Source organism: Chiloscyllium punctatum, chromosome 16 (assembly GCF_047496795.1).
Source record: "Chiloscyllium punctatum isolate Juve2018m chromosome 16, sChiPun1.3, whole genome shotgun sequence".
NCBI lineage: Eukaryota > Metazoa > Chordata > Chondrichthyes > Orectolobiformes > Hemiscylliidae > Chiloscyllium > Chiloscyllium punctatum.
The window spans coordinates 18,209,788-18,223,686 of record NC_092754.1 but is presented as its reverse complement, the minus strand read 5'-3'; the positions used below and the strand labels follow the sequence as shown (position 1 = coordinate 18,223,686).

The 13,899-nt window shown below is 45.2% G+C and overlaps 1 protein-coding gene across 3 annotated transcripts in view; it reads right to left on the bottom strand.

The window, feature by feature from the left end:
- LOC140487003 (chromodomain-helicase-DNA-binding protein 5-like) overlaps positions 1 to 13,899 on the bottom strand; it is a 90,026-nt gene that overhangs the window by 42,161 nt on the left and 33,966 nt on the right. For all 3 annotated transcript variants that reach the window (XM_072586337.1, XM_072586335.1, XM_072586336.1), the window contains exons 5-16: positions 13,402 to 13,532; positions 13,066 to 13,192; positions 12,089 to 12,255; positions 10,589 to 10,813; positions 9,838 to 10,041; positions 9,279 to 9,490; positions 8,310 to 8,441; positions 6,786 to 6,891; positions 6,133 to 6,324; positions 5,029 to 5,229; positions 2,584 to 2,721; positions 637 to 758 (exon numbers count right to left, since the gene is read on the bottom strand). In XM_072586337.1, coding sequence (XP_072442438.1) covers positions 637 to 758; positions 2,584 to 2,721; positions 5,029 to 5,229; positions 6,133 to 6,324; positions 6,786 to 6,891; positions 8,310 to 8,441; positions 9,279 to 9,490; positions 9,838 to 10,041; positions 10,589 to 10,813; positions 12,089 to 12,255; positions 13,066 to 13,192; positions 13,402 to 13,532 — 1,957 coding nt within the window. The remainder of the gene's footprint in view (positions 1 to 636; positions 759 to 2,583; positions 2,722 to 5,028; positions 5,230 to 6,132; positions 6,325 to 6,785; positions 6,892 to 8,309; positions 8,442 to 9,278; positions 9,491 to 9,837; positions 10,042 to 10,588; positions 10,814 to 12,088; positions 12,256 to 13,065; positions 13,193 to 13,401; positions 13,533 to 13,899) is intronic.

Sequence of the window (13,899 nt, the reverse complement as noted above, 5' to 3'; positions counted from 1 at the left end):
CAGGTCAGGCAGCATCCAAGGAACAGGAGAATCAACGTTTCAGGCATGAGCCCTTCTTCAGGAAAGCCCTACTTTAGCCTGGCCACTCCACCTAATCTGCACATCTTTGGACTGTGGGAGGAAATCGAAGCACCTGGAGGAAACCCACGCAGACATGGGGAAAATGTGCAAACTCCACACAGACAGTCACCCGAGGGTATAATCGAACCCAGGTCTGTGATGCTCGGAAGCAGCAGTGTTAACCACTGAGCCACAGTGCCAGCCCTGGACTCCTTACCAGTCAGCAGCAGGAGTTACACTGAAATCATAACCTTAAGTCATTTCACATTTCCCCTTTCAAACAAACACTCTTAAACTTGATCATATATATTAAGAAAATGTTCACAAACTGTTAGCCCGTTTTACTGAAACTGTTAATGTTCTACCTCCTTGGTTTCACGAGGTATTGTGACAGAAAATGACACTGAACACAGCATTGCTGTTGAGCCCAACATGTGGAAGTTAAAAACCACATTAAAACAAACTCAGCTTTTGTTGCATACCTGTCTACCTCTGTATTTATATAGTCTACCATTTCATACTTGCTACCAGATGGAGCTATAGATTAGAAGCAAATTAAGGCATTAACAAACTTACTTAAAACGTTGAGGAGTAAGGAAGTTCAGCAAGTGGAAAAGCTCCTCCAGATTATTCTGTAGTGGCGTCCCAGTCAGCAGCAGCTTGTAATCAATCTTGTAAGCATTTAGCACCCTAAAATACTGAAACATTCAATACTGACAAATGAACAACTCTTCACAAACTGGCATTTGGAGCCAAACAGCGACATCAACAGAACCACGTGTCCCGAGCCCACATTTTAATTTACGGATGGTAACTTGTTCGAGTTTATTTCAGGGTCTCTCCACCTTTTCTGCCCTACCAAAGGCATAGGCTTAAAATCATGCAGCACAGGGCAACCCTTTGGCCCATTAAACCTGTGCCAGCTATCTGGAAGAGCCAGCTGATTGATACCACACTCATAACTCTGAAAATATTTCTCCTTCAAGTACAGTATTCGATTCTCATTGTGAGGTTCCCACTGCATCTGATCTCCATCCACAAGCAACGCAATCCTGATCACAACAGCTGGTTCTGCAACAAAAGTTATCTTCTCCCCTCAGGATCATTAGACAATTAGCTTAAATCTGTCCCCTCTGATTACCGATTGATGACCCCATATTGCTGACTCCCTGACCCCTCCCAGATTAAATAGGAAACACAGTGGAAACACAGCTTCTTTTTCATGACGTTCAAAACCTTACACAACTCTGAAGAGTCTGATTAGGTTTCCCCTCAATCCTCTCTGCTCAAAAGGAGAATAATCCTAGTTTCTCCCTCTCAGCTCCAAGCATTGATTGTAGCTCTGATTGGTAGAGGTGGAGGACTGGTTGCTACCACAGCTTGCAAAAAATTACACTTCTGTAAATGGATTAAAAGCAGTTTGATTTTTCTTAGAGGTGAATCATGTGGGGGATTAGATTAATGTTGCCTGCATTTAGTAAACATGACAAAACAGAGACAGCTCAGACAGCCTCGTGGCGTGGAGTCTGAAAAGCAAATCAGCTGGATTTATTCTTCACTCAAAGCAGCACGTTGGCTGTAAGTATAGGAAACATGTGGCTTTACGATGCAGAACCTTTGTATTAAAGGGACAACTGACTTTGCTGCACTTCAAGACAGACTGAGGGGTGTCTGGACTATACTTTCCATAATGTGCACACAGGAGGCAGAGCCAGCTGTCAGGACACAAGACAGTAAGTGACCCTCACAAGGACAGAAGGAGATGGACTGTTCCTGACCAAGATCGAAGAAATGAGATGATGATGGCAATCAGCCTGTGAATATAGAGTCCGAGGAGGAGGGAAGGTCTGTGTCCTTGAGGCACAGAGGTGTGCAGGGTCAAGTTATTTAATCTGGGAGGGGTCAGGGAGTCAGCAACACGGGGTCATCAATTTAATTTAACAGACTAAAATCAGGATACATTTTCTTGTACAGCAGAAGCAACAACATGAATTTCCACCCCCCCACATGGAATACCTGAAGAAAATATCATCTTATTGCTTAATGAAAAATTTCATAAATATACAAATCAGAGACAGATCTCGGGCGAAAGGGAGATCGTTGGGGCACCGAATTTATTTTTGAATTTCATTTGCAAAGAGATAGTGACCCAGATCACCACCACTTGTACTACAGACCTCCACAATACCAAAGCCTTCAAGATGCAACAGGAACTGAATAAATGGTCATTAAACTACTTGTTATTTTACTTCTCATTATATTACTGATCGTCCCTCACATACAAGTTTTACAGACTTTGATGATCCTCTGGTACCAAGTTACCACTTTTTCAGCTTCTACCCTCAGTCAAGGTCAGCAAAAATATTCAGCTGTGAACTGCCTCACTCGATTTCCAGACAAATCCCCCTCCCCCTCCCCATGACGACCAGACTCAGCACTACGGCACCCCCCGCGCCCCCCTCCCAACTCCAGGTGATAGTCCTCTCTGAGACTCCAGGAGCATTGAGACCATGTCATACTCACTTTGGATTGGTTGTTTTTCAGCCTGTGAGCTTCATCAACAACAAGACATGCCCAGTCAATGGATCCCAAGATCGTCTGATCAATGGTGATCAACTCATACGAAGTCAGCAGCACATGAAACTTTATTTGCGCCTCGCTCTGAAAACAGAAACATTTCCTCTTGTCAATATCAATCCCAAACACACTGGTTACTCAGCAAAAGACTCCTGGATAGACAAATCAGACACATCTACGAGAACTGAAGACGACTGCATCAACTTTAGAGGCACAGTGTAATTCTCTACAAACTAAAAATGTCTACCATCACCAAAAATGTTCTTCATTCTCAACTAGAACTTCATGACCTAACAAGAAACACTAACACTACTTTGCAGTTTATCTCTCTCACATCTACTCACAGAGTTATGGGCAAAATCATCTTCTAATTCTTCACCCAGACAGCCATTTTGCATACATGATGGAGAGAGCCAGCAGACTATTGGTTATAGAGGGCATCACAGCCAGGCTCAGTGACCTGCCCCACACAAAAAGGTTCATTGGGTAGTGACCAACAGCAGGAACCCCCAACATATTTCCCCTACAAAGTTTGGGAGATGATTTGTAGCTTGGGTGCTCGTTGTTGTGGTTCTGTTCGCCGAGCTGGGAATTTGTCTTGCAAATGTTTCGTCCCCTGTCTAAATGATATCCTCAGTGCTTGGGAGCCTCCTGTGAAGCGCTTCTGTGCTGTTTCCACCGGCATTTATAGTGGCCTGTCGCTGCCGCTTCCGGTTGTCAGTTCCAGCTGTCCACTGTAGTGGCCAGTATATTGGGTCCAGGTCGATGTGTTTGTTGATAGAGTCAGTGGATGAGTGCCATGGAATTCCCTGGCTGTTCTCTGTTTGGCTTGCCCTATAATGGTAGTGTTGTCCCAGTCGAATTCATGTTGCTTGTCGTCTGTGTGTGTGGCTACTAAGGATAGCTGGTCATGTCATTTCGTGGTTAGTTGGTGTTCGTGTATACGGATCGTTAACTGTCTTCCTGTTTGTCCAACGTAGTGTTTTGTGCAGTCCTTGCATGGGATTTTGATGTCATGGTACAGAGAACACCGAACGGAGAATTCACCACAAAGGTTTACAGGAAGGCCACACACACACAGACCAAGTCCTAAACTATGAAAGCAACCACCCCAACACACACAAACGAAGTTGCATCAGGACACTGTTCAAAAGGGCCACAACACACTGCAGCACACCAGAACTACAAAAAGAGGAAGAGGAACACCTATACAAGGTATTCGCCAAAAATGGATACCCTCGCAATTTCATCAACAGATGCCTAAGGGAGAGACAACGGAACGAGGACATGCCGCAGCCCAAAGGACTAGCCACACTACCATACATCAGGAGCATTTCTGAACTGACAGCCAGACTACTGCGACCACTAGGACTCATAACAGCACACAAACCAACAGCCACGCTCAGACAACAACTCACCAGAACGAAGGACCCGATACCCAACATGAGCAAAACCAATGTAGTGTACAAAATCCCATGCAAGGACTGCACAAAACACTACATCGGACAAACAGGAAGACAGCTAACGATCCGTATCCATGAACACCAACTAGCCACGAAACGCCACGACCAGCTATCCTTAGTAGCTACACACACACAGACGACAAGCAACATGAATTCGACTGGGACAACACTACCATTATAGGGCAAGCCAAACAGAGAACAGCCAGGGAATTCCTAGAGGCATGGCACTCATCCACTGACTCTATCAACAAACACATCGACCTGGACCCAATATACCGGCCACTGCAGCAGACAGCTGGAACTGACAACCGGAAGCGGCAGAGACAGGCCACTATAAATGCCGGAGGAAACAGCACAGAAGCGCTTCACAGGAGGCTCCCAAGCACTGAGGATGTCACCTAGACAGGGGACAAAACGTTTGCAAGACAAATTCCCAGCTCGGCGAACAGAACCACAACATATTTTCCCTACCTTGTCCACAGTACTGCCCCAAGCACAGATCCCAGCTGAGTCAGCCAACTTCATACAGACAGAGACTAAGTCTGAAGTGACCAAATCTGTCAGGCTCAATGCCAAAATTAATCTACTAATTGAACCCATTAGAGAATCGATACAGTCACTGCAGTACTGAAAAACTCAAAGCTTCATTGAAAGCACCTCCCAAACCTTGTCAGCACCAACTCTGGAGATTCCCTCCATCCCAATTTGGAAATATATCACTGTTCCTTCACCTTCTCTGGGTCAAATTCCTGGAACTAGCTAATTCGCTTCTATGGAAATACTTTCACTACAACAGACTGTAAGATTCAAGGATGCGGCTCACCAGCTCCTTCTCAAGTACAAAGGAAATTGTGCAGAAACTATCCACCTTGTAGCACCCCACTCTGAGAATGAATAAAGGGTCTTGTTCAGAAGTATAGATACTCACCTTCATCCTGAAGGTTTTTTTCCCACTCTTGATTACGTTATCATCAAAGCAAAACTCATTCTCTCGGATGACAGCTCTGCAGTCTTTGTCTCCAGTGTAAGTCACCACGTAGAAACATGGTGCCCACAGCGTGAACTCCCGTTCCCAGTTAATAATGGTGGACAATGGAGCACTCACCAGGAAAGGTCCTTTGGAGTGACCCTGTTAAAGAGATAGTACATCCGCCCTGTTAAATCCCTGTCAGTGTGGTGGAACTACTGTGAACTGACTGGCCCTTGCTAATCAGGTGCCACCACAAATCAATTAATTCCAGGGCAAAAATAGAGACAGCAGTCATTTTGTTTCAAGACAGAGAAATACAGCATGGAAACAGACCCTTCAGTCTACCCAGTCCATGCCAACCAAACTAAACTAGCCCCACCTGCCTGCTCCTGGCATAACCACGCCCCCCCCCCAAATCTTCCCAATTCATATAATTACCCAAATATCTTTCAAACATTGTAATTGCGCCCACATCCACAATTTCCTCAATATTTTAGTGTTAGGTATCAAAGCCGGGGTGAGAGACACAGCTCAAAGAATATACTTAATTTGGTTAATGAACAAACTTTAAGGAGATAAATTAATTTAAACTTTCACTTCAAGTATGAGCAGCAAATCACGTCTAATTCTATAATCATTAAATAGAAAAAGGCCAAATTATTATTGTCCGTAAATCATTAGACAACAAACTCACAAACACAAAGGGCCATTTAGCAAGTTTAAAGAAGAGCTATCAAAAAGAATTTTCCCTCAACATGTTAGTTAGCTAGGATAGAAAGGAGAGTACATTGGAGTTATTGAAAATAACATTAGACACGATGAGATGTAGCCAAGAGGTGAACACTGATGAGAGAGTCAACCTCCTAGAGAGAACAGCTTCAAAGGAAAATCAATTTATTGAAAGGATGAGCTGAAATGAAACCACAATACTGCTCCCAAACCTGGGAGAACTTGGACTCTCATTCACCCAAACACATGATCAAAGCTTCTCACGCCAGCCTAAATCTCAAGTACCAATCACTATCCCTGTCACAAAAACTCCAGCCTCAAAATGTTCCTCACCTCTTTAAACAGAGAGTATAGAAAGACAATCGTTTGAACGGTTTTCCCCAATCCCATCTCATCAGCCAAAATTGTATCAGTGCCCTGAGCCCAAGAGAAACGCAGCCAGTTCAGTCCCTCCAGTTGGTAAGGGTGGAGGTTGCCACCTGTGGTATCAATGTACTCTGGTTGCTTGTCAAACTTCACAGTTGGCTATGGCGAGAAGGAAAAGGATACAATTAATTCAGTACATTTAAAACACAAACTGCTGAGATTTACTACATCCTACTACAGGTTAAATAGCCCAATTCTGTAAATTCCAGAAAATAACCTGGTTTCAAATATAATGACAGGATCCAAAGTCCTCTCTGGTCACTGCCTACAAGAATGCGTATCTAACTCCATGCTGTATCTGTCCAGGGAATGCTTGACAGAGAGAGATTAGAAGGAGATTTACTCTCTATCCAACTGCATGCCATACCTGTCCTGGGATTGTTTGGGACAAAGTAAAGTAAGCATTACTCTCGATCGAACTGGACGTCCTCTCTGTGCTGGAAGCATTTTCACAATGTACAGAAAGCTTTACTCTGTAATCAATGCAGTGCAGACAGAGATTAATGCTGGATCTGATTACACCAAGTCTGCATCAACAAACTCTGCTGCTTCTCACTTACATCCACTACAGGCTGTGCTGGAGGCGGGTCGAAGATCAATTCCCTGGCTTTACGTCCTTTTTTCGGTTTTCTCACTGGTCTTAAATCATCTCCCAAAATTAATTGTCTGCAGTGGGAGAGAGAGAGATAGAGATAGAGGAAGAAGTGGGTTGGGGGGGGTGGAAGAGAGAGAGAGCGCGAGAGAGCGAGAGAGCGAGAGAGCGAGGGGGGGGGGGTGGAAGAGAGCAAGAGAGAGAGAGAGAGAGAAAAAAAGAGAGAGAGAGGTGGGAGGGGGGAATAAAAATCAAAGCATGTCAGCTGCAAATCCAACACACTCAGAAACAGAAGGGCATCACCAACCATTGCCCATTCATCAATCCCATTAATCAAGCTCCCGATGCAGTTCCCTCCTCTTCCAATACTTCTGCTAGCACCAAGACCCCATAACCACAGAAAAGGTGAACATCACTGACCCGACTTTGTCCAACTTCCCTTCGAAAAGAAAGTGAGGACTGGAGATCAGAGTCGAGAGTGTGGTGCTGGAAAAGAACAGCAGGTCAGGCAGTGTCCGAGTAGCAGGAGAATTGATGTTTTGGGCATAATTCCTGATGAAGGGCTTACGTCCAAAACATCAATTGTCCTCAGATGCTGCCTGACCTGCTGTGCTTTCCAGCACCACACTCCCAACTTCCTTTCTAGTTTAGATTGTCAGAGATTCTTTTGTCAGATTCCAATATTTTCTTGTTACAAAATGCCCTGGAAAACAACTGTCTGGCTTGCAATTTCAATTTCAGAGCATCTAGATTCAGCTACCCTTCGGCAGATGTTCCTTCTCAGGCACAGGCCAACATCTAGAAGGACTTGGGCAGCAGGCACATGGAGGCAAGTTCGCCGCGGAGCTACACACCATCCTGAAATCAATACACCGCTTGCTTCACCGTGGTTGGGACAAGATCCTAGCATCTCCTCCCTAATGGCACCACAACGGTACCATTATCACATGGACCTCAACAATTCAAGATAGTGGCACATCATGACCTTCTCGGGACAATAAGAGAGGCACAAAACAATGCTGTGTCTGACAGTGGTGCCTTCATCCCAAGAATGAATTTTTAAAAAAGTGTAACCGAGGATGGAGCCAAGTGAAGTGCTCACCAGGAAATTGTAGCTGGTCCCCTTCACTTGAGGGCACTAGGCATTGAATTGGTTCTTTAGGAAAAGCACAAGGGCTTTTGCCCAAAACGTCGATTTTACTGCTCCTTGGATGCTGCCCGAATTGCTGTGCTTTTCCAGCACCACTAATCCAGAATCTGGTTTCCAGCATCTGCAGTCATTGTTTTTACCTGGTCCTTTAGGAAAGCCAACACAACTCATGATATTCTTCTGGAACCAGTCCACATTGCCAGATTTGTTGCATTCAGTTTCACAGCTTGTAAACTTGTGACTTTGGGTCTTCAATAACATTCTCGCTATACTTACATTAAAGAAACTGACAGTGAAGCCATCCGGCCTGGTTTAAGATTGTGTCTAATAAGCAGCACTGACCTGTGATTCCAATACATCTCCTTCATAGTGTCATAATCTGGAATATCAAACTCTTCAAATTCCCACGTAGCCTGGTCATACGGCAAATCCCGCCACTTAACTAAATAGTGCAAATCACCCTTTTTATCAAAGCTGAAAGAAAACAGACAAAATGCAAGTTTTTGTATGCTAATATATCAATGGCACAAATTGAATGCAAGAATTTCACCTCCATTTTATGTGGAGTTTGATGAACAGTACAAATGGAGCTTTGCTATGTACCTCACCCGTGTTCTATTTACTTTGGAAAGTTTAACAGGGAGTCTGACCTTTTCTGTTTTTGCCCTTAACATGTTTGATGACTCAGTGTAAAGATGCTTTACCTCACATCTAATCCATGCTGTACATACCCTGCAAGATATTAAAGGGCAGGATAAAGGAAGCCTTACACAGTGTGCAAACTATTCTGTTCCTACCCTAAGAATGTTCGACAAAACAATGGAGATATCAAGCAGGGAACATGGTCTGGATTAGAGTACAAAGACAATGGAGCATTAACCTCACTGACAACGTTGCTCAGACCATCTCAGTTTTGTTTCTTCTTCAATATCTTAGAGAATGATTCAGCAAAGCACAGCTTTGATAAATGAATCAACTCTGTATAGGAGGGAAACTACCTCTGGTATGGGGTGGGGTGGGTCGACCCTGAACAAAAAGGAGATAATTCAAGTTAGGTTGTTCAGGGCACATGTCATAAAGCATTTCTCCACATAAGAGAGATTAAATTCTTGGACACAGAAGTTGTTATGGCTTGGGAAGGGTTACAGGGTGTCAGTTCAGAATTTCAAAACTGAGGGGGATAGAATTTCATTGGCCAATGGTTATTTAAATATCAAGGAGGCAAGGTGACAGGTGGGGTAAAGGTCCAGATCAAACTGAATGTGAGCACACGTCCCAGGACCTGACCTGTCTCCAAGATCAGCTCCTCACCTGTGGTTGATGATACGGTGAACAATGAGCCACTCAGGTTTGATCCCATATCGATAATACTGCTGCTCCATCAGTGCAAACTGTGGGTCCTTACTCTTTCGTTTCTCACTCTTCTCTTCATCATCCCCAGAGCCATAGTCGAATGGCGGTGGTTCATCCATATCGTTCTTCCTTTGGAAGTTCCGGAACATTACAGTGTGGTATAGCTCCAGCTGGAGTGGGCAGAGTGTTATATTTTAACACATTTGCATTTCTTATCAACAGCCTCACTGCCTTTCCTCAACCATGCTTCCACATTTTGATCTTAAAGGGAAAGGTTACAAATCAGCCTTGCACGATAGGCAGTGAGTGACCAAAATAACTTCTGTTGCTACTGCGAGGTCTGTTAAGATGCGTGTGTTTTGGGACAGTCTCTAAGTTAGAACTAAATTAAGAGGATCATGTGACCCATTCTGCAGCCTGCCCAGTAACAGGCCTCAGTAACCCAGGTCTGGGGAGCTCCTGGCTTCACAGCAAGTGTGCGCTTCAGGCCCAGGAGACTTTGAATCATAAAACCTACCTGCAATTCTGTGGCCCAAGAGCAATGCCAGTATGACAGTCCCACCCATTTCACAAAGAATTCTCGCTCTGGTCGTCCTTTCAGGGCCTTGGGCTGTTCGGCTTCATTGACTTCACCCATCAGAGCTGGGGGGGTACGTGGTGGTGGGGGCGAACCCCATGTCCAGTGCAAGATTCGCTGCACTTTGCCTTTTAGAGGTGTGCACTAGAGACAACACAAATACTTACACATTTTTAAATCATTCAACAGACATAATCTGATCAACCCCTAGTGAGAGCTCTCACCTCTATACACCATATCCGAAGTAGGGGCAGCATAGGGAGGGGGCTGTATGCAGCAAAACATTACCCCTTTTCTTCAGCCAGCATTCATACCCATTTGAAATCTCTTCTCTCCTGTTCCAAATGTGCTGATTCATAACTATGTAGGTTCCACAGGGTGATTTTTGGGAACTAGTCAGCATTGAGGTTTCTCAGTTGGCTCTTGGCTTGCCGACGCGCACGCGCGCACACACACACACACACACACACATACACATATACACATATACACACACACACACAATTTTCTTTCCCTAGCACAGGACCCATTATCTCCCTGGCTATGATACTGGACAAAAAGCAAATAAGAGGGGATGAGGTCAAACTCTGATGCCATTTCAACACGCATAGCAATTCACTTCATCAGAAAAGGTTCAAATTACGACAGGCCGTATCACAACCCACAGTGGTCAGGACAATTATAGACTCACCAAGCAACGTGGACAAACCCACTCTCCATTTGGGATCTCAGGGAGTGGAGGGTTAAGGCAGTGAATGTGATAAGAGGAAGGACAGGAGTCACAACACAGCAGCTCGCCTCCATCCTTGCAGACTCTGCAAAATTCCATGTGATCATCATCTTCCTCTTCCACTCCCTCATCGTCCTCTTCATCTTCATCATCTTCTTTAGGCTCCCACTGGATTCCTTCCTTTTCCTAGAGTCAGTATACAGAATACAGGATGGATTACACAATACTCTCAGACACAGATACAAATATACAATGGTAACTCACCAAAACAGCTGCAAGTACATCCAGAAGGACAAGGGAATCAATGCCATGGAACGCCATCAATCCCAAGCTCTCCCCCAAGTCACACAACATCCTGACTTGGAAACATACCCCCCCCCCACCCCCACACTGATACTGGATCACATATGTGGGCACAGGCTATTTGGCCCATCAAGTCCACACTGACCTTCCAAAGAGCATCCCACATCGACTTACTCCCATACCCAATCCCTGTCATCCTGCATTTCCTACAGCAAATCCACCCAGCCTGCACATCCTTGGACACTATGGGCACTTTAGTATGGCCAATCCACCTAACCTGCACGTCTTTGGACTGTGGGAGGAAACTGAGCACCTGGATGAACTCACACAGACACAGGGAGAACATTGGTCTCATCTGAGCAAAGGTACAAATGCAGACAGGATATTCAGTGTTGTGGTTCTGTTCGCCGAGCTGGGAATGTATGTTGCAGACGTTTCGACCCCTGCCTAGGTGCCATCCTCAGTGCTTGGGAGCCTCCTGTGAAGCGCTTCTGTGATGCGGCAGATACAAATCACTATAAATGCCGGAGGAAACATCACAGAAGCGCTTCACAGGAGGCTCCCAAGCACTGAGGATGTCACCTAGGCAGGGGACAAAACATTTGCAAGACAAATTCCCAGCTCGGCGAACAGAACCACAACAACGAGCACCCAAGCTACAAATCTTCTCACAAACTTTGAGGATATTCAGTTATGAGACCATTACAAGTGATGAAGCGGGAGGAGCTCATATGAAGCATTAACAATTATGGGGCCAAATGTCCTGTTATAATTACTATACCATTCTGCAGGCCCAATCCTCTCCCCAAACTTTAACATGCATTTATTTTCCTGTAGTGGGGTCAGTGGAGAATTTCAGATGGGAGCAGCCGTCCAACACTTTCCCATTGACACAGGAGCCAAATGGAACTTCACTAGTATCAGCTGGACAAGATCAAGCAGCTCAACCTGGACAGAACAAATCAGAAATTGTTGGAAAAACTCAGCAGGTCTGGCAGCATCTGTGCGGAGAAGGCAGAGTTAAATGTTTCAGATCCAGAACCTTAACAGGGATGGTCAGCCGCCATGCAGTCACACTGGAGCATTGCACTGCTTCAACCCATGAAGCACATTAACAACAACGAGAAGGAAGCACAAAGCAGGAACCTGACAACTTACACAGTGCAAACAACTCCACTTTCCCTCGGGGGCCTTCTCCAGCTCTGGGTCCAGACAGACCAAGTGATAGGCCCGAGGACAGGTGTCACACAAAATAATCTCCCCTCCTTGCTGGCACACTTCACAGTAGTCCTGATGATCCGTCTCATACCCATCACCCTCCTCCACTAGCAAAGACAGAAGAATAAGAATCAATGAAGTTAGAGTTTCCCAGCATATAATGCAAGGAAGCAAATGAGTCACACTTGCAGAAGACAATTTTGCACATTTTGGAGAAAGTAAAGATAACAAACCATGCGCTTTAGTGCAGTACAGCTACATGTTTAAATAAACAGTGGTGACTCATTAATGCCATGACTGGGTTTTCGATGTCTGCAAGGTAAAATTTGGGGGTGGTCCTGCAGGGAAATGTGTTAAACTGTGAAACAGTTCAATAATCTTTATCACAATTTAGACAGAGAGAGGGGATGGAAGAATTTGCACTTAACAAGAATGTGGAACTGAAAGAATTAGAACCCAGAATCAGGGATTTGGATGGTTTATGCATAATATAACCAATACTGAGGAGCAGTTCTTAAATAATCTTCTCTCCCAGTGACTGGCTCTGGATGGTGTGCAGTTCTGTAACTCAAGATCAAATGATGGGAAGGGGAAAGCAAAAGGTAATGAGCATAGTCACATAGGTACTCAGAGGCATAAAGCCTGGCTCTTTCCTCAACTCAGACCAGTGGCACCACCAAAGCAGCAGTCCAGCTGGGATTTGTGAACAAAGCAGAGAACAGGAATCAAGACTGGGGGTTCTGGCCTTTAGGTCCTGAACACTTCATTAAGTGATGGTGCTAGTTACTAAATCCAGAACCCACTCAGTAATGCCTCCCCATAAGCAGCGCCAGGTTCTACTCCCCTCGATCCACGGTCAGAAGGCAACACTGCACAAATGCATCTTAAATCCATCAGAAAAAAAGTTAAGTATTTACATCTTTTCTTCCTCTTGCCACCTTTCCTTCTTCTCTTGCCGAAACCAGCAGAGCCGTCAGGCCGCAAGGAGCAGCTGTGGACACTCACGCTGTCTAGATCCGACTCACCGTGATCATCTTCTTCACTCTGCAAACACAAGCACAACACACACACACACATGGAGAGGGGAAAGGTTTCAGACTTCCACACGTCAATGTTCACTTGAGGCAGGATACAATTCCACCACCACCGCTACTCCGCTGGCACCTCACTGAAGTGACAACTCCTACCAGTTAAGAGAAGAGCTTGCACACACAGAAATCAAACAAGTCAATGGGACGAGGGGTTGGCCTTACCGAAGACCCCTTTTTCCGTTTGCCACTGAAACCTCCGAGCTTGATCTTCAGAGGTGTCATCTTCTTCCCTTTTCCTTTCTTCTTCAACTCAGCCGCTCGAGCACTTTTACTTTTCTTCCGAACTCCTGGACCTGTGTGCAGACAGCAGCAGAGCTGTGAAACATAGACTGGGTATCGATGGCAGGGTGAAACACTGCAGATTCTTGGAAAAGTACAGTGAGAGTGTGTCCCCTCATGCCTTTCAGCTTTCACCCTTCCTCTCCCAGAGACGGTCACTCTTATTGGACCTCCACCAATACAGGTCATCCACACCCACCAAACCCACTATTTGTAAATATGCCAACCCACTCAGTGAGCACTGGCAGACTATCGGGCCATAGTGAGTGCCGCCCAGACACCCCGACACAAACACTTCCCACCTGGGATCATACCTCATGAAAAGAGGTCATTCGACCCTTTTGCCTGTGCCAGTTCTTTCGAAATTACAGGATTATTGGT